A 24,972-nucleotide genomic window follows, 5' to 3' on the forward strand; every position below is an offset into this window, starting at 1 on the left:
CAAAATAACTTCACCCCGTAGGTGTGGCGAAGCGAGAACACGAGATAAGAGAACTTTCGCTCTTTCAGCTTTGAAACCAGACCTTTGTACTCATCCTGAGAGAGTTCGCCGGCGTAATCATCAAAAATGGCTTTCGTGGTCTTGGCCGAGGGGGTGTAAAAGAGAACGATCGTCGCCACGTTCTCCCGGAAGGAAGATGTTATGCCGGTCATCTTCTGAGTCAGCACCCAAACGCTGATGCCCGTATGTCGAGCAGAAAAGGCGAGATTCACCAGCTCGCCTGTACGCCCTTTCACATCTTTGGAGGCTGCGCAGTCATCGAGTATTATGAGCGTGTTGGCGCCCTCGAAAAGCCATCTCACGAGCTTCAACCACTTTTCCACGTCGTGCTGCTCACACATTATCACATCCATTTTTGGATCATTTTCACCAATTCTGTGGTAGGTCTTGTTGTGCGCGAATGTCGGGCAGATGAGCACGATGTAGCGGAACTTGAAGCGGAAAGGGCCGTAGATCTGGTCCAACACAAACCTTGATTTGCCTGAATTCGTCGGCCCCACAATGAGAGCGTTGAAGGGTATCTTGCTTGGGTCCATATTAAAACTGTACAGATTCTAGCTGTCTTTCCATAAGGTTGAACTGGGAGTCGGAGATTACGAATACATGGCATTTCACGTCGCCTGAGCCTTCGGCTTTCCGCTCAATTTCCAGCTGGACCTCGTCTGTACTGTTCACAATGCGGGTGCCGCTGCCGTACATCGACTGGTCCGCCATGGAGCGCATGTCAATCACAAGCCCGAACTTATCACCGGTGTAAAACTTTGTCGCATTCATGTGCTCGGTTTTATTTTTTTCTTCCACAAAGAAGCGGTGGGCCTCTTCCCACATGTCCTTGCCTTCGATGCCGTCGTTGAAAAGCATGTTGGGCGAGCCGTTGACCGTGACGCTGACTTTCGTCAGAGCCGGGAAGATGAATTTTTCTGAATCTCTGTCGCCCGCAGTATACGGCTCTACAAACAGGAGGAGGAGGGCTTTTAGTGACCTTCTTTGGGCGTTGACTTTGATGTTGATTCTCGTGTCAGTTCCTTTTTTGAAAGACACCTCTTTGTCATGCATCACGTGGTCGTAAGTGAACTCTTTGCCGCTGGAGTAAACGCTGTGTGCCTCGTCCGCCAGAGTCTTGCTGCGGATAATTTCGTACTCGAGCTGGATGTTGGTCAGCTTGTATTTCAGCTGGGTTGTGTGGGAGCCTCTGACCACATGTATAGCTTTAGCAAGTTTTACATCGAACGTGAGGTCGTTGTAAAGGGCTTGGGGGTAGAAAACACCGGGGTTGGTTAAAATCTGGTGGTCAAGCCTGATCCGGTACTTGCTTCCGTGTACCTCGTTCAGCTTGTTTTCAGCGTCGACGCCCGAGGTTTTCTTGTCTCCCGCGCCTGAGCGGATCTTGCATAAATCCTCGCTCTGAATCCCTTCGCGGAGCATGTTGTCTCGCTTTTCCTGCGAAAGGAAAAGGTCTTCGAAAGTTTTGTAGATGTCATAGCCAACCGTGTCCTGCAGGATAGTGCCTGCAAACTTCACGACCAGCCTGTCAACGAGCGCCCGCGTGACGTTCTGAACAAGGAAGTTGTTGGCGTGCCCTCCAGAAATGTCGATGTCAAAGCGAAGCGCTAGCGAGCTCGGCACCAGAACCTCGTTCTCGTTCAGCTTGGGCACGGAAACATACAGCTTATCCCCGGGGTTGGCTTCGGAGCGGATAAAGGTGATTCGCTTGACCGCGCGCTCGGCCTGCATGGCGTGTAATGTCTTTTCGTTGTAAGTTGGGCTAAGGTTCTCTGGCACTGACATTGTGTATTAATACACCGGCGATTATTTTTCTAATTTAAAAAATAACAGGCTTGCAGGCTCGTGTCATGTTGATTAATTCACCTTCACATTTCATTACCGAGCTTAAAATTCACCATCTTTATTAACTTATCACTACTCACGATGAATTCGATAGCGTTGATCCTAACAGTATGCAGGACACCTATCATATATGAACTCAGTTAAATGACCTTGCTCTCCATGAGTTCTCGTAGCTCAGTGGATAGAGCGCCCGCCCGGTGTTCGGGAGGTCATGGGTTCGATTCCTGTCGGGGACTCAGAATTTTTCTTTGTCCCACGCTCGTGTCATGTTGATTAATTCACCTTCACATTTCATTACCGAGCTTAAAATTCACCATCTTTATTAACTTATCACTACTCGCGATGAATTCGATAGCGTTGATCCTAACAGTATGCAAGACACCTATCATATATGAACTCAGTTAAATGACCTTGCTCTCCATGAGTTCTCGTAGCTCAGTGGATAGAGCGCCCGCCCGGTGTTCGGGAGGTCATGGGTTCGATTCCTGTCGGGGACTCAGAATTTTTCTTTGTCCCACGCTCGTGTCATGTTGATTAATTCACCTTCACATTTCATTACCGAGCTTAAAATTCACCATCTTTATTAACTTATCACTACTCGCGATGAATTCGATAGCGTTGATCCTAGCAGTATGGAGGACACCTATCATATATGAACTCAGTTAAATGACCTCGCTCTCCATGAGTTCTCGTAGCTCAGTGGATAGAGCGCCCGCCCGGTGTTCGGGAGGTCATGGGTTCGATTCCTGTCGGGGACTCAGAATTTTTCTTTGTCCCACGCCCGTGTCATGTTGATTAATTCACCTTCACAATATATCGCTATGTCGGAAGGCGGCGAATTTGGTTACAAAGACACGGACCTTGATAACCGGATTAACCAGAACGATGATGATGATGACGAACAAGAGGTTAACAGAACCAAACCTTTTGACCCAGGTGCGGCATCCACTCCCTACCAACCCGGCGCCCCCTACAACGAGGGCGTACAAACGGAAATGAGTACTTTTCGTCACGAGCAGTCCGGCCTGCCTGACACTTCTTATGCCGAGACATCATTCATTGTTGGAGAAAATATCCCTTTGCTCGAGCCTTTCATACATAACGAGGACAAACCGGCCATGCTTGAAAGGGCAAAAGAAAAAATCAAAAGTTGGTTCCCGAAGGTAGACTTCAAAAAATTGGGCCCAATTGGTTTCAGCAAAAAAGGTAGTCAAACTGAGATCGTTTCATTTGGCCCAAGGGGAGGTGAGTCTAAAATTTTCAAGATTGGCGACCAAGGGTTACAAAAAGGTTTCACAGACGCGAAAAAAGCAGCTCTGGGGCCAAGAGCTGAAAACATCATAGCTGAAGACCGCGACACCATCAGAGAACAACGCCAAAGACAGATAGAGGCAGAGAGACAACTACGCCAGGCGGAAACACTCGCTTCGCAAAGAGAAGAAGAAAAGAAAGAAATCGAAGTTCTGAGAGGTAAAATCGGGAAAACTAATGCTCAGATTGATGCCATTCAGGATAATCATGGTTCGAATCTTGAAAGTGAAGCAGAGCTGCGTAGGCTGAAAGAACTGAAAAAGAACTATCAAAGCGATTTTGAAAACAAGAAAAAAGAATTGGACTCGCTTACAAAAAAAGTACAAGAAATAGATAAATTGAAAGCAAAGCTTGAAAGAATCAAGACCTTGCGCGCACAAAAAGAAAGTGAAACAAACGCCATGGAAGAAAGGCTCAACCAAACAAAACCGTTGGACGACCTGAAAGAGCAGGAAAGCGAGCTGCAGCGCCAAAACGAGGAAGACCAGGCAATCATTCAAGATGAGAATGCCTCGCCCTCCGTCAAAGAAGCCGCAGAAGGCAGAGTGGCAGGAAGAAACGAGGAGATCGCGCGTTTGCAAACTCAGATTGCGGAAAGGGAAAGGGGGCGGCCTCTCATGGAAAGGGTCAAAGAGATCTTCCAAAAATATGGCGTGACGTTGACCGCTTTTCCTAACGCCGCCGGGACCACAATCGGAGCTGTCATCGGGGCCCTCACCAGAGGTTTGAAAGCCACCGGCAAAGCTTTGGGAAATGGCCTCAAAGATATTGCCGCGAAACTTGGTTCTCTGCTGCCCGGGCTGATTGGCTCGGTTGTGAGCTTTCTATTCAAAGCCGCCGGCCAATTCGTCGGGTTTCTGGCCGAGCACACCTGGCTGCTCATTCTTGCCGCGGTGGCCTTTTTGTTCGAAAAATATCTTAATAAGCGGCGTTAACTTTACCGCCAAGCCATGAACAGCAAAGCCGAGAATCCTACTACGCCAACAATGACAGCTGTTTTGTTTATTTCGTGTTGCGATGTTTCATCTGGAGCCTTGGGCTCTATTTTTTGTGCCGTCGGCTGTGCTTGCTGAGTTTCGGTAGAAGCTGATTTCCTTGATTCGGCTGTTGCGGCTTTGTGTATCGGGTTGGACGGATGGCTGTTGGGCGGGTTAATTTTTGACGGGCCGCCTGCCATTAGTTTGAGCGCAGCTTTTTTTGTCTCCGGGTTTACCTCGTTGTTCACCCCAAGTTTCATCCCGGAGACCGCCTGTTTCAGCTTGTTGTTGTAACCGATTGTGCTTTCGGTGTTTATTATCATTTGCGCGGGCATGAACCAGGCTATGGGGGCTACAGCAAGATTGAGCCTGACCTTCGCTTGATCCACCGCAAGCTGGTACCTTTGTACGCTCTTGGCCAGGTCGGGCTGTCTGATCGCGCCTTCCATCAGCACCAGGAACTCGCTTTGGGCTTCTTTCGCCCGGCCGCCAGAGCCGAGAATGCTGCTGCGGACGTTGACTTGCGCGCCCAGGACGCAGTAAACGAAAGCCTCGATTGACTGGTTGATTCTCGACAACCCCACCTGCCTCAAACCGGATGCTGTGTTTGGCGCGAACCAGTCATACTGGGCCACGGCATAAGGTTCAATGAAAGAAAGCAGATTTCCTTTGCTTGCCGCACCGCCTTCATCACTGAATTTATAGAACCCTCTTGGATAAGCGGTTCCTGTTTTCAACGGCCCGTGCCCTGTCACGCCAATGTATACACTTCCCAAGCCGTGCTTTTTCCCTTGTGTGAAGCGAAAATCGCTCGAGGGATCAATGCCGAACTCGTCGCATATCCTTTTGTACGAAGCAACGTCCTAATGATTGTTCATTTGGCTGAACGTCGGGTCTCCGGGCAAAGCGCTTATGCTCTGAATACCTCCTAGCTGGTACAAAATGCGCCTGACCGTGAAATACACGTGGAAGATATAAAAGCTCTTATCTGCGGGGGGAGATTCATCCCGCTGTCAAAGATTTCGCGAGAAACTCCGCAACCTTGTGTCGCGCAGAAAACCGCGAAGTTGAGCTGTTGCGGCCAATATTTCATGTCTGGCCCTCCTAACCAGTGTTTTGATTCGGTTCCAGAAGTGTGCCTGAGTTTGATTTCTTGAAATATTTCTCTGAATTTTGTTGTGAAATATTGCCCAGGCGTGACGTAGATTTTTATTTCGGCGTTGAATATTTTCTTCAAGCTTGGCGCTTTACCGTCGAAAGGTACCGCAGGGATGGGCAAGGAAACTTTTGAACCAAGTGGCGACAATTGGTAAGGAAAACCCCCGCTGTCTCCCAAACCGAGCGCCTGTTTCATTTCCGCGCTCCAATACCGCCTGTCTGAGCCGAAGACCCTTTGAAACGAGCCTTCGCTTTCTTTGAAAAACACCTCTGCTGTTGCGTTATTTTTCTCGTCGATGCTTTCTTGTGAAACGAACCGGCTTTTGTCCGCTTTTGGAAAGTGGTTTAAAAAATTTGTCCACGACTTTTTCTTGGCGGCATCTGCTTTTTTCACAAACTCAGGATCTTTCCACAAATTCGCCATTGTATTTGAACACAATTTTGTTTGTTAAATATAAAAATGGTTGTTCTCACTATTGTCACACAAAAGAATGGAGAGACTATCTATTTTGAAGAGCCGATACCGAAAGTACATTTCATGAAACTCATTTCTTGTAGTTTATTCAACAGCTGGGACACTTTGAAAAAAGAAGGTTCAGCCTCCTTGGGAGATAAAGACAAAGATAGAGCTTTGTCAATTAGTAAATTACTCCCAGGGTATTATGATTTAGAAAGCCTGGCAAAAGGAATAGAAGTTCTGTTCGCAAAATATAGTTATAAGTTGGAAACAGAAATAAATCAACCTGCTGGCCAGCTTATAATAAAAAATTTTGGGGTTGGGACAAAGCCGATTGAACTTGATCGCGATTTAGCCGGTTTGCTTGGTATTGGGCGAAAGTTGAAGACTATAACATTCGTAAAACGGATTACATCTCTAACGACATATTTTATTCATTGTAATTTGATCGACGAAGAAAAGAATCTGTTCAATGGCAAAAAGTCGGATGTCTTAGCCCTGTTCGATGTGAAAGGGAAGCCTTTTTAAAAGGTAAGCTACCACGGTTCTCCGGAACAGGTTTTGCGAGACTGTTCTACAGAAGAGTTTATAAATACCATCACCATTAGCGTAAAGACGAAAATGGCGAACTCTTTGATTTCAAAAGCTTCCCGCTTCTTTTTGAATTAGAGTTAAATTAAATTTCTTTATACACGCAATGTCTTCAGCAAATCTGTTACCTCCAAGCGCGCCGCCTGCCGAGCCTCTCTATCCAGTACTGGCGTCGTCTTCTGAAAATTTCCGCTTGCAAAAGATCAACGAGATTTCCAACACTTTGGACCGTGAGGTCGGCTACTATCGCCTCGTTGCTAAAAAATACAAACGGACGAGAAAGTTCGTTAATTGGAGTGCCGCCGGCTCCAGTGTTCTCTCGGCAGCTTTTTCCAGCGCTAGTTTTGGCTCCGCCCTCTCTTTGGTTGGCCTGCCGGTAACAGTTCCTTTAGGCGGCGCTGGGGGGTGTTTCGCTCTCGTTTCTTCGGGGCTGATAATCGCCAGCAAAAAACTTGAGTCGAAAATAAAAAAACATCAAGAGATTACCACGCTCGCCGTTGCCAAGCGGGATACAATCAACAGACTGCTCTCCAAAGCTTTGAACAACAACGAAGTGTCTTCCCACGAGTTTGACACCATCCTTTCCGAGTTTCAGCAGTATAACGCTCTAAAGGAACAAGTCCGAGCAAAACTGCTTCGCCAGCCATCAAAGAGAAAGCTTCCTGATGTTGATGTACAGAAACTGGAGAAAGACATCCGCGGCAGACTTGAAGCAGAAATGATAAAAAAAATCACGAACCCTCCCGCTTCGAACTGACATTTAAAAACTCCCGGGTTTTCTTCCATGTTATTAAAAGATGATTGTGTGTTTCCACATGCTCTGCCTTTTCGTTCATGAAGAAATGTTTACTCCTGAGTGGCAAAAAGATGCTCGAGATATTACTCGCGAGATCGTCGCTGCAATGGTTGAGGCAAAATAGTAATCTTTGAATTTCTTGTTGAAGAGATGCGTATATTTGGTATTCTATGATGGATCGTGGACAAACTTTCGATGTTGTTGACACACCTCCACCCGACAAGCGCGACTGGCCATCTCTCGAAGACTTTCAAGAGCCAGAAGAAACGCTTAGATGGCGTGATATAAAAGTGGGGACGTACAGAGTCCTTGCATTGTACAACCAAGGTCGGAACAAATACGGACCTTCAGTTGTGTTAAAACTTGAAAAAGAGAACGGTTCAACCTTTTTAGTGTGGGCGCCGGTTTCGTTGTTTTATGCGATGGAAAAAAGAGAAAAAACAAACTTCATCTTGAATCTTGGTGCTAAATTGTCGGTAGAAACAGGCAATGTCTACTACGATTTCAAACTTTGTTGAAGAAACCCAGTCGACATCAGAAAACAGAGACCGCCGCCATTTTGTTTTGTTACAGTTGCTTTGACTGGCTAAAAAAAAAGGTTTTTCTCCCCCGTTTTTTCACCTGTTTTTTGTGACACTGCACGCGATCTCGATGATGTTTTCTTATGTCTCATGAAATTTAATAAAGGCTCGGTCGTACTCGTGGACGTCATAAATTGGGTATCCCAGATAGTGGAAAATGTTTTTTTTTTTGTAGCAATCGTGGCAAAGACCGTTTTTTCCCCCGTACAGCAAAAAGGATCAAAATAATTTTTGCCGTACAAGTAGCATTTTTTGCAATGCAACACCTTTACAAGTTTTCCTGCTCTGGCGCAGTAAGGGCTTTCTTCTATTTCTTGATGCACTTTTTCTTTGATTTGTTTGATTTGTTTACTTTCTTGTGTGTTGCTTGACTCCGCGGTTGCCATGGTTCCTTGCGGTATAATACGTATCCTCATTTCTCTAATTGTGTTGCCTTCAGCTCGAGCAGAACGAGATCGAAATCCTTCTTCGCTTTTTTGCCCTTCCGCATTAGCCGCTGGTTTACAGTTTTCCCTCCACAGCCCCTGCATAACCGGTAGGCGCACTGCACCCCGACCCCGCAGACCCGACATGGGGCGGCATTCTCATCCCTTTCTTTAGCTGGTAGTTGTGCTGCTTGCACAAGGTCCCCACACACCGCTTTCCACAACTTTCTTTCCGGCCCCGCATCAGCCACGCGCATTTGTTTGTTGCTCGAAGCATCGCTTATGCTCGGACGGTATAACAGCGGGCTCGTTTGTTTCTAATTGGTGTCCCTTCCTCCCCGTTGTTTTAAGTAGTATATGGTGTAGTCGACAAATACTGTTTCAGAGAGGGACTCAGCAGTTCCCCGTTTTGCAACCCCCAGCTTTAACCGAAGCGAGCTTGCGAGCTTCGGTATTAAAGCTGGGGGTTGCAAAACGGGGAAATACTTCTCCTTCTGTGAAACGGTATTTGTCGACTACACCATATACTACTAGAACTAAACGTATAAGATCACATAAGGCACCCTGGATCAACTCAGACTTGAAGAAAGGTATGCGCGATCGTGACGCTGCCAAGAGAAAAGCTGTGAAGTCAAATGATCCATGCGATTGGGCAAAGTATAAAAAGCTGCGAAACTCAATAAATAATAGGATCAAAACTGCTAAGGCATCTTATTTTTCGAAAGCTTTTATGCAATTTGAGGGCAACTATAAGAAAACTTGGCAAACAATTAATGAACTTACATCTCGCCGTAAAAGCAATGAGACTGTGAAAGAACTAAAAGTAAATGACGTTGTAATCAATAATTCTAGTGAAATTTCAGATACTTTTAATGACCATTTTTCAACAATCGGGCCCAGACTTGCCAATGAAATACCTCCAATAGGTCAAAATGATGATTCGAGCTACACTAACTTTATCACTTGTAACAACAAAACATTCCATTTCTGTCCAACTAGCGGTAATATTGTTTTTTCTCATCTAAACAAATTATCTAGATCTAAAGCAACAGGCCTTGATAACATTTCTGCTAGATTAATCCGTGAATGTGCTGATCTTATTTCGGTCTCTTTATCTGACTTCTGGTATATTTCCTGACGATCGGAAATGTGCTAGAGTTACTCCGTTGTTTAAGCAGGGTGAGCGATCTGATCTAAATAATTATCGACCAATTTCAGTCATTCCAGTAATTGCTAAGGTATTCGAGAGTATCGTGTATGACCAGCTATATAGCTTTCTAACTAAAGAGGACGTAATTTCTAAACAACAGTCGGGCTTTCGCGCATTGCATTCAACTGTTACTGCTCTATTAGAAGCTACCGATAGTTGGGCGTTTAATATCGATCGCGGAAATGTTAATGCTGTAGTTTTTCTCGATTTAAAAAAAGCGTTCGACACTGTTGATCATGAAATTCTTTTAACTAAAATGAACCTTTACGGAGTTCAAGGAATAGCTCTTGACTGGTTCAACTCATATTTAACTAGCCGTACACAACGATGTCTTGTTAATGGTTCTCTTTCTCAAACCTGTTCGCTAAAATGTGGGGTACCTCAAGGAACAATCCTAGGTCCCCTATTATTTCTTATTTACATTAACGCTTGCCCAACTGCTTATCATCATGTCAGCTTAGGATGTATGCTGATGACACCCACATCACATATGCGGGAGCTGATCTGAGCTCTATACAGTCTAATCTAAATCACGATCTAAGTAATTTAAACAAATGGCTTACTTCTAACAAGCTTACTTTAAACGCGACTAAAACTGAATTTATGTTGATTGGTTCCAGACAAAGATTGAGTACCCTTCCAGATACACTTGAGCTGTCAATTAATAATGTTCCAATAAATCGTGTCTCCTCAGTCAAATCGCTCGGTGTGTTGATCGACGAAAAACTTGGCAAACCCATATTGATAAATTGTCTAAAAAGATTGCATCTGGGATCGGTGCCATAAAACGAGTTAGGCCTTTTGTTCCACCAGCTACACTGCTTTATGTATACAGTGCTCTAATTCAACCTCATTTTGACTACTGCAATCTTGTCTGGGGTAATAGCGGTAAAACTTTGTCGGACAGGCTACAAAAGCTTCAGAACCGCGCCGCTCGCGTGTTAACTTCCTCTAGTTATGATACTGATGCCAAAGGTCTAATACGACAACTGGGTTGGAAAGATTTGTGTACCCAGCGTCAAATTCAGAAAGCCTTAATGGTATATAAATCTTTAAATGGCTTGGTTCCTGAATACCTATCGTCTAAATTTCTAAAACGTAGTGGAATGCGCTATTCTTTAAGGGATTCCAAAAACAAACTGGTTGTACCTCATCCACGAACTAACTATATGAAAAATAGCTTTAGTTACAGTGGTGCAACTCTCTGGAACAGCCTACCCTGCAATCTCAGGATGATAAAATCCTTTAATCAATTTAAAAGCAAAGTTAGACACGGCATTCATGGAAAACAGGATTAGTTTAATATTTAAATTAGGATTTACTACTTCAATTTTTATTAATTAGTATTTAGCATGGACTGTTTATTAGTAGTTTATTAGTATTAATTTTTTTTTTTTTATATATATATAACTTTAAATATTAGTATTACCTGATGATTTTTAACCGTGTATAAAGAAATGTTAAATAAATAAATAAATAAATAAATAGATGTTGTCATGCACATCTGTGGCTACACCATGAATGTATAACTTTGTATCCACGACTTCACTACAGACACTGAAATGTTTTACAAATTTACCACCGCTGTCAAACACCTTTAAGGTACAATCGTCGCGGTCCCCGATAATGAAATGTCCGCTGGAGTTTGTAGCAATACACACTGGCTCCTTCAGCTTGTGCTCCTCTTCACCCTCCTGACCAAATGACAATGTTACACAACACTGTTCTATGCCGTGCTTACGCAATACTTCAGTTAATCTTTGGTCGCGCAAAGGATCAACTTTGTCTTCTCCGACATCAACAGTAGGCCAAATCCAGGGATCTACGCCTTTATTGACTGTTTACGTGACATCGTAGACGACACGATTGACGTAGCAAACACTGGAAATGATTTGTCTGCGTTCGTGTTTACCAAACAAACCCAGCCCATACTCCCCCGAGGCCTTTCTTGAGCTGAACATCAAAACTATTCTGAACTGCTGACAAAGAGTTCAGTTCTTCAACGCAAATTCTACATGGTGATATGGCGTCCTCGGGATTGTCTAGTTTCTCTAGTATTGTCGCCATGACTCGATATTGCATTGCTAGAATACGGTCAGACGTTTCTAGAGCTTCATTACCAAAGGCTTCTGTTGCTTTTCTTCAAGAATCTTCGAATCTCTTCTTTGCGTCAGAAAGAGCCCTCGTAGCTGATTCATCCAGGTCAATAAGCTCCAACTTCTTCATTTCCTCGGCGAGAGAAAATGCTTCATCACAAGCTGCTTGTGTTGTTGACGCGCCTGGCTCGCTTCTGGACCTTGCCTTATCAGAAACGTCATACAAAAACCCGATTCCTTCCTCAAAGAAGCTAATACTCGCTAGCAAATCTTTCCTTGATAATCCATCCAACTTAGACTTGATATCATCGATTTCACGGACGATCAATCGACGGAATTTTTGTTCTGTTACATCGCCATCTTTCAGCTTCTCCGCTACCTTATCTCTGCCTTTATTCACAAGCAAGCCAATAGTCGCTTTAACCAGGGTTGTTACAATAGAAGACATTGTAAAACAGATATCAGAACTGCTGCGTGTTTAGCAGAAACGATGTTGGTGAAGGTTAGTGTCACGATTATTGAAAATATGACGTCAGCATCAGAAGCCCCCGCTCAATGGAACGTAACTTCGTATTTTGGATTGGAATTTCAATTGTCAGTTCTTTTTATTGGTTTTGCTCTAATATTCAGTAAATTTAATAGTCAATCTGAAGCCAAAATAGTGATAAATTACGGCATTAGCTAAGAAATAGGATGGACTTATCAGCCTTTATTTTGATTTACTGCATTTCAGTCAGAGTGCTCCCCAGTCCTAAATGTACATCAGGATCGTCTTATGTTCCTTGGAGTGACCTCTGATAGAAAAGATACTACTTGGGTCGATAAACAGGAAATGTGACGATATACACAATCCACCGTTTACGAGCACTCTCTCTTGTCTCTCTTACAGTGGCGGTCCAGACCTTGAGCTAAGGGGGCGGGGCGGGGGGGGTGGTGGTATCCAGACCTTGAGCTAAGGGGGTGGCCCGTTTTTTGTTTTTTTGCTTGCCCTGTCGGCTATTCTTTCTTGTGCGGTTTTTTTTTACCCAAAATAAGAAGGGGGGCGGGGGGAGAGCCCGGGCCCTCCGTCCCCCCTCCCCTGGATCCGCCACTGTATTATATTGATTATCGGCAAGAGAACGATACGTGATATTAGGCAAGTTATCTCAGTCGCATTTAATTTTACGGCCAGAAAATTCCGGATTTATCGTCATGACATGATGCACTTATGCGAATATTTTGATATTTAAAGAGGTTTAAAAGACAGAAAACCTCTGAAACGGTCTTTAAATGCTAGATATAACCACTTACTTTAAATTTTGAGATAATGTATTTGACATTGCAAATCCTGTAATAGAGTTCGTTTGGTTACAGTTTGTTATTCATCATTCTATTAACATGTTCAAGTTTTGTATCTGATTACTTGTACAATAAATTGTTTGTTGCGTTTCATCAATTCGACTCCATCAATCGCACAGCGTAAGGGCTTGGGGAATAAACGAAAAACTAGACCAAATCGAACATGAGGAAGGAATAAAGATTATTTTTGTTTTATTCCCCCAAGTCTCGCAGCCAAGTTAGAATTTTATCACATCAAAATTGGCTTATTGATAACCTTGGCGTATACCCAGATATAGCCTGTGAACAGGCTCTGGCTTGAAGGGTCTGACCGCAGCTGGAAGGGCCGAGAGGAAACTGGATGAGAGTGAAGTGGCCGAGGAGGGAATGGGGTGCGGGTTGGGGCGTCTCCCCTCCTCTCTCTCTCCTCCCCTCTCTTCTCTCCGCTTTCATCCCGCTTTCCATCCTCGATTAGAGAGCCTTTTCACGGGCTTACCCAGATACTCTTTTAACTTCAATTATGTAGGACTATTATATGGTACTACGCATCTGCAACTTTTATTAATTCTTCAATTCCTTCCATCGATCTCGCTCGGACTGCCCAACCTTTGTTATTACCAGTATAGCAAATAACTATTTGGGGTTTCTTATACCTCAGGTGTAAGGTGAAACACCTAAATATGACGGGGTGTTTAAAATTCTTAACGTATTACAAGCTGCTAATTCAAGATAGAAGAACTGAGAACATATCCATGAAAAAAGGAAGAAAAATTTCAATTATTTTCACTCTGTAATGACTGTAATGTACCGGTCGACGCGAATTAAACTTCAACAATCCCGCTTCCGGCCAACCCCAAAATAAAAAGTGCGCGAATTTCTCCAAGTCCCCTCCCCTCCATCCCTTCCATTTGGTTTCAAATTCCCGCCCCCCTCCCCACCCCACCCCTGCGCTCAGCGACGAGTCAAATGCCCGGGGTATGTCCGGGGACGGGGAGTCGATGTTTCTATGTGATCAATTACGTAATTTTCTGGCTGAAATTTTATCTTTTCTGAATCTGTTTATTCTGATGTCCGAATGTTTGCAAGTGTCGTTTGAGGTTACGATAACTGCGTGTAGCAGACGCGAAAAGTCTCTTTTCGTTCCCATACATTCTCGGTAATTTTGTCGACAAACTTTTTTCTTCCGAATTCGGTTTATTCTAGTGTTACAATCTTTGCATGCGTTAGTTATTGAGCGTTGCAAAGTATGGACACGCAGGGTTACTACATTGGCGGATAGCAAACAGAAAACGTAGTAATTGTATTGTCCTTGTATTTTTGCCAAAATTTTCCCTTTTTTTCGAATGTGGCGCGCGCGTGCGTTAACTCTTTTGACAACTTTTAACACTTATTGTAGGTCGATAACAACTGTTATTAAACTCCCTATACATTCAGACCTTACAAATAATAATGCCAAATACCGCAATTACACTCCATCTCAACTCAATGAACTTCTTAAGCTTTTACTTATTCTTATGAGTAAATTTGCGCCTTAAATTTCACCGCGCGGTTTTGAACTTCTTGTCAACAACAAACCAAGGAAATATCATCACAGCAAATTATCGCCTTTATCTTTATTTTAAATATATTTTAAAACTGTGAATTTTTCATTTACCCCAAACATTGCCTTCACTGTCGGCAGATCAAATCGTTCCAGTCAATAGAAAACATCAAACATGCGGTAAATCATCTTTAATTACTGCTAGTTTAATTTATTACAGCTATTAGCATTAAAAGCAATCACTAGACTATAGAAGTAACAACTTGACTTACTGTCTCGAATCTCTGTTTCTGGCAAACACTTGAAAAAACCACACCAAATCATTAAAATGAGACCTAAGGGCTAACTTTGTTGTTCAGTAGGTATTTCATTAGCTGTTTTTCATCGACTGAAAGATTTCTCACTCGCACAAAATGCGACGACTATTAAAACAATAACCCAACAAAATGATATCTTGTTGCCAATCTCGTCAGACCTGAACAAACACATCTTGTTACAACAGCAAGTATTTTGAAGTTAGGTGATCGCGTGATATCGGCCTGACAATACTGTTTCGTTTCCCTAGAAACGAAACAGGTAACAGGAAAAAAGCCAATTTTGGACATAACAATACTTGAGTCAATAGACTGATTTCCGTTCTGATGTAACATTCATCAAATGTGGAGAGCAAATCCATTCATTGTGTTCATAGTAACGACAAAATCTAAATACAGATAACCACGCGAATTCGTGTAAAAAATGTATGTGAACATTCAGTTTCTACAACTTAACATACCCATACGCCCTGAACCTGAATAGCTATGACTAGATACTGCGTATATCAAAAAGCTAAATACGAATACATAGTGTATGTCAGGGAATTATGTAGGAGAGCCAAATTCAACTAGATAAAGCGAAATTACTACAAAATTCCAAAACACTTCGTGGCCTAATTAACAAACACAATTCTGACTAATAAAGTTCACCCGTTTCACACTTAACAGAAGAATTCTGAGACGCGCACCGATTCAGCCTTACTTTGCATGACTATAGTAAATTGCTGGTTCATCAGGTGGTTTTGAATCTTCGGTAATCTCCAGGTTAGGGCTGAAAAGGTTCTTCTTCTGGCCAAACCCCATTTGATACTGCCAAATGTACACCTCAGAGCGGGGCCGGATATGCAGGTTAAGGGTTTCGGATTCTTCAGTGATGTTACTCCATTGTTGCTGCTCTGTGTTAACGCTCTTTCCACCATACTGGACTTTGAGGCTAAACTGATATTTGGAGATGGCCTCACTCAAAAGACCGCTTTGGTACTGTGCTCCCGCCTCGATGGACCAGTTGTGCTCTATGGAGGACATTTCACTCCTTGTGAAGCCAACGGTTTTCGTGATGGTTGTTTTCCAGTCGACTGTAACGTCGGTTTCATTTGCAAAAGATTTGATATTATGCCAATAACCAAACGCTTTTCCGTCGGTTTGAGCTATGCCGCCAGGTATAAAGTTGAGGACTGACTCGTGAACGCTGAAAGTGGCTGGGTTTTCGTCGAGATTCATGTTGGTGCTTCTGTGGTAAGGGACACTCCATTCGCCTGCTTGCTTCAAACAGTAGACATAATCAGTCGTACCCCAGAAGTAGAGACCATCACGGAACGCTTCGTGGATGCTATATTCAACGGCACCCTTGTCAGTGTTCATGTTCTCCACTCGTCGATAGACGCCCTTGTCGGCAAATACGATGTAGTAATTGCCAAACGCAGAGTAGTAGTGGCTTCCTCCACGACAGTTGGGATGAAGACTGTACACCACAGCATCTTTGTCTTCATTCATGTTGGTAACTCTACGATATTCGTTCCCTTTAATGATGTAGTACTGATCTTCGGTGGCCAAGTAGTGATCGCCCCACTGACAAGCTGGACTTAAGGAGTAAATCTTGATATCATTCCCTTCATGGAAATTTGCGCTTCTCATATAGACGCCAAGATCTGAACGAATGATATAATAGTCGTGCTTAGTACCACAAAAGTCGATTCCTCTGGCCTCCTCCGCACTCTTCGGCACGATCTCTGGATAATCTGGAAGGTTAGACATGACTTGAACTCAGTGTCTGCAGCTGAAGTTAGCCTTTCTTGTTGAGCACTTGCGAAGCAAGCAAACCTCGGGGCGTTGATTGTGAAAGTGAATACAGCAAGCTAATTCATGTATTGATATACTGTGACTTCCTTGTCGTAAAACCGCGCCCATGTCTCGTACCAGTCCCCTTCTTCTCTTAGGTCTCTCAGACATGGCTAATTTCGGTAGAACAACAGATCTCAAGGGGTCGGGGGGTAGGTGGTTGGGGGCGGAGGCATTTATCCCAAACACATTATTTTAATTATTCTAGTTAATTGATCTCTCATTACTGTCGCACAAACATGGCTCATGGCTTCTTATTCAATGCCCAGCTAAACGAAGATTTACTAGCATTCTTTAAAAAAATTGTTTGGCCGGTCATTTAGTGTTTTTGCTACTTTGACCAGCTGCCAGTCATTCAGCCACTTTTACCACACAACGAGAACTTTATTTTACCAGGCAAATACGTAAATTTGTCGCGAATGTTACAACTCAAGAAGCTTGGAAGCCAGCTCGATTGGTTTTACCGGAACAGTGCGACCTAAACAAACAAAAAAAAAACCAATGAAACATTTAGCGTTACAAGAACTGGGCCCCCGCGGCCCAGTTGATATCGAAAGAAAAGAGCAAAAAACGTTTCTCTGAAGCAGCGCTAGCCAAAATCACAGCAACCCAATACCTCTCCATAGACGGGCGAAAAAATTCTAACCCAGCGATAAATTTATCATGTCCGATTCGCACCACTTGCCAACTAAACTTCAGCAGCACAGGGTTTTTTTTTATTGTTACATGAAACGTGCATAACTGCTTACAGCTTCGAACACTCTATGTAGAAAAGTATGCTTTTAGAAATAAACTTTTCGTTGAGAGAGGAGACTGTTACTTATCTGATAACAATGAAACAAGGAAATATCATCCACAGGATAATATCGCCATTGTGTTACATCTTTTTACCCCAAACATTACCTTTGCTGTCGGGACATGAGTTCGTTCCAGTTAATTGAAAACGTCAAACACGCTGTAATTATCTTTAATTACTGCTGGTTTCTTGAAACTATTAGCATCAAAAAGCAATCACTAGACGATAGAAGTAGCAACTTGACGTACTGTCTCGAATCTCTGTTTCTGCTAAACACTTGAGAAAGCACACCAAATCATTAAAATGAGACCTAAGGGCTTACTTTGTTGTTCAGTACGCATTTCACTAGCTTTGTTTGACCGACTGAAAGATTTGTCACTCGCACAAAATGCAACGACTGAATCGATAAGCCAACAAAATGACTTCATATTCCTAATCTCGTCAGACCTGAACAAACACATCTTGTGCAACAGTGGGAATATTTCTTAATAAGTACCAGGACGACTCTCAAACAGCGAAACATTATTTCATTGTGTAAAAAGTAAGTTCGTTGTGAAATTACAACCCAAGAAGCTTAAAAGCCAGCCACTGACAAAGCCAAAGATTAAACTTTTAGCAAGTGTTTTGAGGTTACGCGATCGCGCGATCGGTTTCACAATACTGTTTAATTACTGTTTCGTTTCCTTAGCAACAGGCAACAGGAAAAAAAACAATTTTGGGCATAACAATACGTGAATCAACAGATTGATTTCGGCTAATAAGCTGTTGACTTTTAAAATGTAATTTTGATTAAACATTCATCAAATGTGGAAAGTAAATCTACTCATTATGTTCATAGTGACGACAAGATCTAAATACAGTCGAACTGTAGCCACCCTCACTTCATGCAAGGAAAGAATAGGAGAATCCACACTCTTTCAAGCGATCAATACTTAAAACAAGGTTCAGTACCAACTTGTAACTTAACGGTATAATGTAGGTAACATTGTGTAAAAGTACTGTGCAATAAATTGCTCCCTCCTCTTCTACGGTATACAGCGCTGTATTTCTATGACTTACAGTTCACAACAAAATATCTCATTCCGTCATTTCGCAGTTGTTACGTTCAGGATGGCCGCTTAATACAGGTAAAATAACAAAGAAAGACAAACATAGGACTGCTACAGGGTGGCCGCGGCCGCTTATTAGAGGTGGCTGCCTAATACAGGTAACAAATACAGCGTTTGTATGAGCGAAAAATCGGGACTTTGAAAACTGGCCGCTTAATAGAGGGTGGCCGCTTAATACGGGGCCGTTATATACAGGTTTGATTGTACAAATAACTACTCGAATTTGTGTAAAACAAACATGAACAGTCCTGCGCGATGAACTTTCTACAACTTAACATATTCATCAGTGCCCACTTAAACCCGAATAGCTCGCTGAAAATAGTCGCCAACCATTATAAAGCCGTTTTTGGGACCCTCTAAAATTTTCACGAGATTGTCAAAGCCTATGAAGTTGAAGGAGGGATGTTTTAAAGAATAGCAATGAATTTGTGTTTGATTTTTATCGCAAAGGAATGCTTCTCTTTTCGACTACAGCATGGTGATACTGACAATATCTGGATAGTAGAGTGTATTATCGTTTGTCTCACGATGTAGTCACTTGAGATGTAGATCGCGACGTTTCGACTGCTTAGTGCTGGTCTTCTTCAGGCGATAAGGTCGACTGATTGCACGGTATCATTTATATCACAAAGGTCGGCTGTGATTGGTGCATTTCGATCCTCCTATTGTTCCATTGTTCCGGCGAGTAGCTGTTCCCTCAGTGGTCCGCTGTTGTACCGTTCTCCTGTTGTTGTGTTTCTTGATCGTGGGTATCCATGCTTAAGGAATTTCAATTCCACTATCCCTGTTGATGTTATTAGGGTGAAGTCTTATGTGAATAGCTTCCTTGACCCTACGTGTGTACCAGTGAGGATCTCGATCAATAAACTTGACCTCATTCCGGATAGGATAGTGGCCGGTCTCGTGGGTGTGTTTAGAAACGGCGGAGGTCTGGGTACGGGCGAGTCGTATATCCTTGTCGTGTTCTTTGATCCTCTCCTGCATAGATCTCGCTGTTTCCCCAAATGCGCGTGGCTGATGCGGGGCCGGAAAGAAAGCTGTGGAAAGCGGTGTGTGGGGACCTTGTGCAAGCAGCACAACTACCAGCTAAAGAAAGGGATAAGAATGCCGGCCCCATGTCGGGTCTGCGGGGTCGGGGTGCAGTGCGCCTACCGGTTATGCAGGGGCTGCGGAGGGAAAACTGTAAACCAGCGGCTAATGCGGAAGGGCAAAAAAGCGAAGAAAGATTTCGATCTCGTTCTGCTCGAGCTGAAGGCAACACAATTAGAGAAATGAGGATAAGTATTAAACCGCAAGGAACAATGGCTTCCAATGACCAAAGGTTTGAAGAAAGACTGGGAGAAGAACTTGCAAAAATCGATCCAGAAACGTTGCAGTATTTTAACCAATTACTTGCGGAAAACGCACCAGCCGTTAGAAAGCTTGTCGAGAACGTGATGGATGAACCTATTTCCCAAGAAACGTAGAAGCGTTTGCAAAAACCTTTACTTCCAAAACCTTACCAACCAAGACCCCCTCCACGGCAAAGAAAGGGGAGAAAAAATCAAGAGCTTCTGAAGGAGTACGACCCCTTTCCTGCGCAGAACATCCGAACAGTGACAGACTACCAGAATGAGATTCTGTACCTGTTCGATGATGTAACGCATGAGGGGGAAGAGAGTAAAGGACGGCGTTATATTCGATGGCACTTCATCAGAGGTCTGGGAAAAAACCTCACACCAGACTTTATGGAGAAGATATGAGAAAACGTAAGTACGTCTTTTTATCTGAGGCATGTTTTCTCGTATCAGTTGCGCAACATTGAGGATGGAACGGTGATTATTTACTACACAATCAAGGGCTCACCTTGGATTAACAGACTGGAAGATGCGGAAGAATGGCTCACCCCCAGGAAAAAAGTCGCCTTGAGCTTGAAAGTGTTGAAAGGTCGAATACAAAGTGGGTGTTTGAAAGCTTTTTCAACGCTGACCTGAAGGTTGTGATTGACAGGCAGCCATTGGTTGGAACAGGCCCGTTACCGGACTGGCTGCGCAACCTTGCCCATAGCCGGGCAATGGTGGCGTTGGACACGTATTACGACAACCTGTGCCTATGGCGGTGCATCGCTGTGCACCGAGGAGCGCGCCCAGATCGGTGCACAAAAGAGGCAAGAAGCTTGGCCCAGAGTTTCTACAAACTCGAATCCATACCTGCAAACTTCGCAAAAACGTCTCTAGATGAGTTGGACAAGGTGGAAGCCACAGCCGTTGCATCTTGGCTCGGAATACGTGTCTACGAGCCCGAGCGTTTAGAAGACGGTGAAGTGGTATGGCATGTCAGAGTAAACGCGAATCCCAAACTGAAAAACATTCTGACAATCGGTATCTACGAAGGGCACGCTTTCCTGATAAAAGACATCACAAAGCTGGCGAAAACCTATGAATGCACTCATTGCCGTCAGAGATTCACACAAGCTTAAAGTCTCAAACGGCATTTCCAAACCTGCAGTGCAGGAAAAACGGCAATCTATTACCCGGGGGGGGGGGAAGTCGAAGCCCCGCAGACAGCTTTCGAGAAAGTGATGTACCCAAACAGCACAGCATCTAGACAAGCGCTGCTGTGGCTGGAGCGAGAAGCGAAGCAACGGGGTATCCACATTCATCATGCAATGTGCGGGCATGGGGGCGAGAGATGGCTTCCGCGAGAAGGTGGGAAAATGAAGAGCTCGCCTGTCGACGGGTACAACCACGAAACGAGGACGGTGTTCTAATACCACGGCTGCCCTTTCCACGGATGCCCAAAATGTTTCCCACGCTATCGAGAACAGATGATTCTCAACAACGGTAAAACCCCTGAACAACTGTACCAAGCCACCCTGAACCGTACCGCATTTCTGCGGAAGATCGGCTACGAAGTAATCGAGGCATGGTCTTGCGAAGTTGGGCATCTTAAGGGGGAACTTCCGAGGACGGAAACGAAAACTTACCAGCACGCAACCTTGTACGATTTCGAGTCGTATGGCGATAAAAACTATCGGAAAGAGCCGACAGGAGCGTTAACGATAGAAAACGCGCACGTGCCAATCTCGGTTAGTATCGGCGACACTCTTGAAAGAGAGCCCACCCACATCTGTGAAAGAGACCCCGCGGAGTTGGTCCACAAGTTTATGAAAGAGTTACATAGACGCGGAAAAAACATCCAGGACCAGGTGCGAGCGGAGTTTGTGCCAGAAGACATGCACCTGCTACCAAAAGAGCAGCAGCAAAAATCTACGAATGGTGCAACCAGGTTCCTGTCTTAGGGTTCAACTCAGGCAGTAACGACCTGAATCTGATCAAAAACCACTTCGCCAGCACTCTTGCTGAAGTATCAAAAAAAGTCAGAGTGGCGAAAAAGGGGAACAAAACCATGTTCTTACTCACCTGGGGGGCCCGTTTCCTCGATATCATCAACTACCTCGGCCCGGGGACGAGCTACGACAAATGGGTGAAAGCCTACGGATGCAAGGCAGTGAAATCGTGGTTTCCCTACGAATGGTTTGACACCCCCGAAAAGCTTGATTACCCCGGGCTCCCAAAATACGAGGACTGGTATTCGAAGCTAAAGGGCGAATACGTTCTCACGCGGGATGAATGGTAGGGATGCCAGCGAGTGTTCAAAGACAAGGGCATGCGCACCTTCGCAGACTGGCTGCGTTACTACAACAATCTCGATGTGGCTCCCGGCCTTGAGGCTCTGGAAAAGATGAGAAACTTCTACACTGAGAAGGGGATAGACATTCTGAAAGACGCTGTGAGCATCCCAGGCGTGAGTTTGCACTACTTGCTCCGGGAGCGGTTGAGCGGGGCGCAGATCTTTACAGCCCGGGCGAAGAAGCGTATGAGATGCTGAAAGAAGCTGTTGTTGGGGGGCCGAGCCTGGTTTTCACAAGGTACCACGAAGCTGGTGTCACGAGGATAAGGTCTCATCAAATATCAGAACCGCGTCTTTACAAAAAAATCATCGGTTTAGACGCCAACGTTCTTTATCTTTCTACCATGCTCAAAGACATGCCTTGCGGGAAGGAAAATGTCAAGCACTACAGAGGCGCGTTCCAAGCGGAGGCGGCCCCTATACTAACGCACATACTCAAAGAAGGAAAATGGTTTGGATTTGGCGAAGTCGACATCGTGATTCCAGAGCGCTCGCATCCCAAGTTCGATGAGATGTATCCTTTCTTCTACAACAAACAGGTGCCTGCCAAAGCTGTGCCGCAACATATGGCCGATTACTTGGAAAGAACGGGCAGAAATCGCGGAGACGGAAAAAAACTTGTGGGAGCGCTGTCTGCAGAACGGATGTTGGTGTACGCCCCTCTGCTGTTGTGGTACGTGAACCACGGGGCGGTAATCACGAGGGTTTACAGAACAATCGACTACAAACCGGCCAAGATCTTTCCCTGGTTCGTGGAGCAGGTGACGGAGGCGCGCCGGTCAGGAGACGTGGACGAAAGCAAGGCGTTGCTCGCTGAAGTGTTCAAACTTCTGGGAAACAGCGCGTACGGGAAGCTTATTGAAGCTTTGGAGCGGCAAACAAATGTGATTTACACCAAAGACGAGAAGGTGGTCGACAGAGCCTTGCGGAGCGCGTATTTCTCTGATCTTGAAGAGGTCGGGCAGGCGTATGAGTTGGAAAGCCGGAAGCCCCGGGTCACAATCAGAAGGCCGTTTCATATTGGAATCGCCGTCTACCAGCTGGCGAAGCTGCGGATGCTGGAGTTCTATTACGACTTTCTCGACAGGTATATCGACAGAAGAGATTTTGAGCTGATCCAGATGGACACGGACAGCAACTACATTGCAATCTCCGGCGAGCGGCTCGAAGACATTGTCCGGCCAGAGCTGAAGCAAGAATTCGAGGCGGAAAAAAATCAGTGGCTGGCTTGGGACAAGTGGAGCGGCCGGACCCCAGGCCTCTTCAAACTTGAGTTCGAGGGCAGCCGGATGATCGCGCTCTGCTCGAGGTGCTATTACGCCGACGAAGGAGAGGGCGAAAAAAAAAGAAGTTTAGCACGAAGGGCATGTCAAAGAAGCAGAACGAGATAACGTGGCAGCGTTTTAAGGAAGCGCTGGAAGGCAGCAAAGACACGGCAACCAACAGAGGTTTCAGGATGCGGGACGGGCACATGCTCACTTACGAGCAGCAGAAGCTGGGGCTGAGCGCTTATTACGACAAGCGGTGGGTGCTGCCTGATGGGATACATACCGAACCAATCGAATTTCACCTTTAGTTCACGTCAGCCGGAGGAAGAGTAGTGTTTGGAGGGACAACCAGCAACTCTTCACGCACGAAGCCGCGCTTGGGACCGTCGCGCAGATAGTAGAGAACGGGTTGATCCGGTTTTGTGAAAGATCTTTCAATGCTGTAAACTTTCAAAGACCGGGCTGGTAGAGATAACGAACTTGGACAAGAGAGGGAAGTATTTTTTCGCTTTTTCCAACAAGCCTTGAATAAGGTGTCGAAGGCCTTGCATAAACAGATTTTTCTTTGATGGCAACGGCGGGTTTCTTGCCGATAAGGCTTGTGACCTCGTTGTTCAAAGCCGAAACAACTTCAGGAAGTCTTTTTACCCAGGCAGTGGACCGCTGGCCCTCAGAGAGTCGCATTTCCGCGGCGTACTGGTGGCCGAACAAGCGCTCAGCGAGGGTGCGGTTGAAACGTTCAACAATGGCCTGGTCGCGGTGAATGTCAGCGCGCCCGCGCCGGATATATGTTTCGTGCTTTTCCATCTTCTTTGTGACAGCGCCCATGAATTCGCGCCCGGGGTCAACCTGCAGCATTTCAGGCCATTTGAGAGGCCCGCGCTTGTATATCTTCTGAAAGGCCTGGGCGACCTCATCAGAATTTTTCGAAGTCAGGGGTTTGGCCTCCTTGTAGCGGCTGGCCACGTCGACAACGGTCAGCGCATATTTGAAAACATTGCGGCCACGAGGTAGCTTGTCGTGCGGCAGAAAAAGAAGGTCCGCCTGATGGACCTTGTTGGGTGTTGGAACGTCGAATTTCGGCCGAGGAATTCGCCTCGGCGCGGGGAGGAATATCTGCCAGAGCGCTTGCTTGATCAGCCACTTTTTTGCGGTTTCTTCAGGTACCTTGGCGGCCTCGGCTAATTTTTGGATCGCGGCGATTCCTTTCCAGTAGCCCCCGGGGCCATGGTATATCTTTGCGAGTTTGGCGTCCATACCGTTACTATAAGTAAGGCGTAAAAAAGTTTAAAGGAACCGGAAGGCTGCGTAGCCCAGAGCGAGCACCCCGGCGCCCACGAATATGAGTTCACCATTTTTTTGCTGCTCGCTCGGCTGATAGAAATCTGAGAACTTGGGCTCTTTGGGGGGTATCATTTGTTCGTCAGGATGCGCCTGGTTGTAGAGTTTGAAGGCATAGTCAGTGTTGGTGAAGTTCTGCTTGGCCTCCGCCTTTATTTGCGCGTTGGTCGCAATCCAGTCGAGAAGATGGGTGCGGTCGCGCGTTTATTTGGCGTAAGCCGCTTGATAAGCCTCGAGAACTTTGTCATGGCGCTTTTTTTCTTCAA

At 45.0% G+C, this 24,972-nt stretch overlaps 3 protein-coding genes and 3 pseudogenes across 3 annotated transcripts; 3 read left to right on the top strand and 3 right to left on the bottom strand.

The window, feature by feature from the left end:
• Positions 1–597: 597 nt before the first annotated feature.
• On the bottom strand, positions 598–1,848 carry LOC149115226 (uncharacterized). The gene has a single exon (XM_089284775.1). The coding sequence runs from the start codon at positions 1,846–1,848 to the stop codon at positions 598–600; it is 1,251 nt and encodes a 416-aa protein (XP_089140901.1).
• A 163-nt stretch (positions 1,849–2,011) lies between these two features.
• Positions 2,012–4,864, top strand: LOC149115227 (uncharacterized). The gene has a single exon (XM_089284774.1). The coding sequence runs from the start codon at positions 2,697–2,699 to the stop codon at positions 4,152–4,154; it is 1,458 nt and encodes a 485-aa protein (XP_089140900.1). The 5' UTR covers positions 2,012–2,696; the 3' UTR covers positions 4,155–4,864.
• Positions 4,865–9,050: 4,186 nt separating this feature from the next.
• LOC149115228 (uncharacterized) lies at positions 9,051–12,265 on the bottom strand (annotated as a pseudogene).
• On the top strand, positions 9,999–10,932 carry LOC149115229 (uncharacterized; annotated as a pseudogene).
• Positions 12,266–14,543: 2,278 nt separating the features above from the next.
• LOC149115230 (uncharacterized) lies at positions 14,544–16,853 on the bottom strand. The gene has a single exon (XM_089284776.1). The coding sequence runs from the start codon at positions 16,434–16,436 to the stop codon at positions 15,381–15,383; it is 1,056 nt and encodes a 351-aa protein (XP_089140902.1). The 5' UTR covers positions 16,437–16,853; the 3' UTR covers positions 14,544–15,380.
• A 4,399-nt stretch (positions 16,854–21,252) lies between these two features.
• On the top strand, positions 21,253–23,673 carry LOC149115231 (uncharacterized; annotated as a pseudogene).
• Positions 23,674–24,972: the final 1,299 nt, after the last annotated feature.

Source organism: Orbicella faveolata, unplaced genomic scaffold (assembly GCF_042242905.1).
Source record: "Orbicella faveolata isolate gen_17 unplaced genomic scaffold, um_ofav_v1 contig_13, whole genome shotgun sequence".
Lineage (NCBI taxonomy): Eukaryota > Metazoa > Cnidaria > Anthozoa > Scleractinia > Merulinidae > Orbicella > Orbicella faveolata.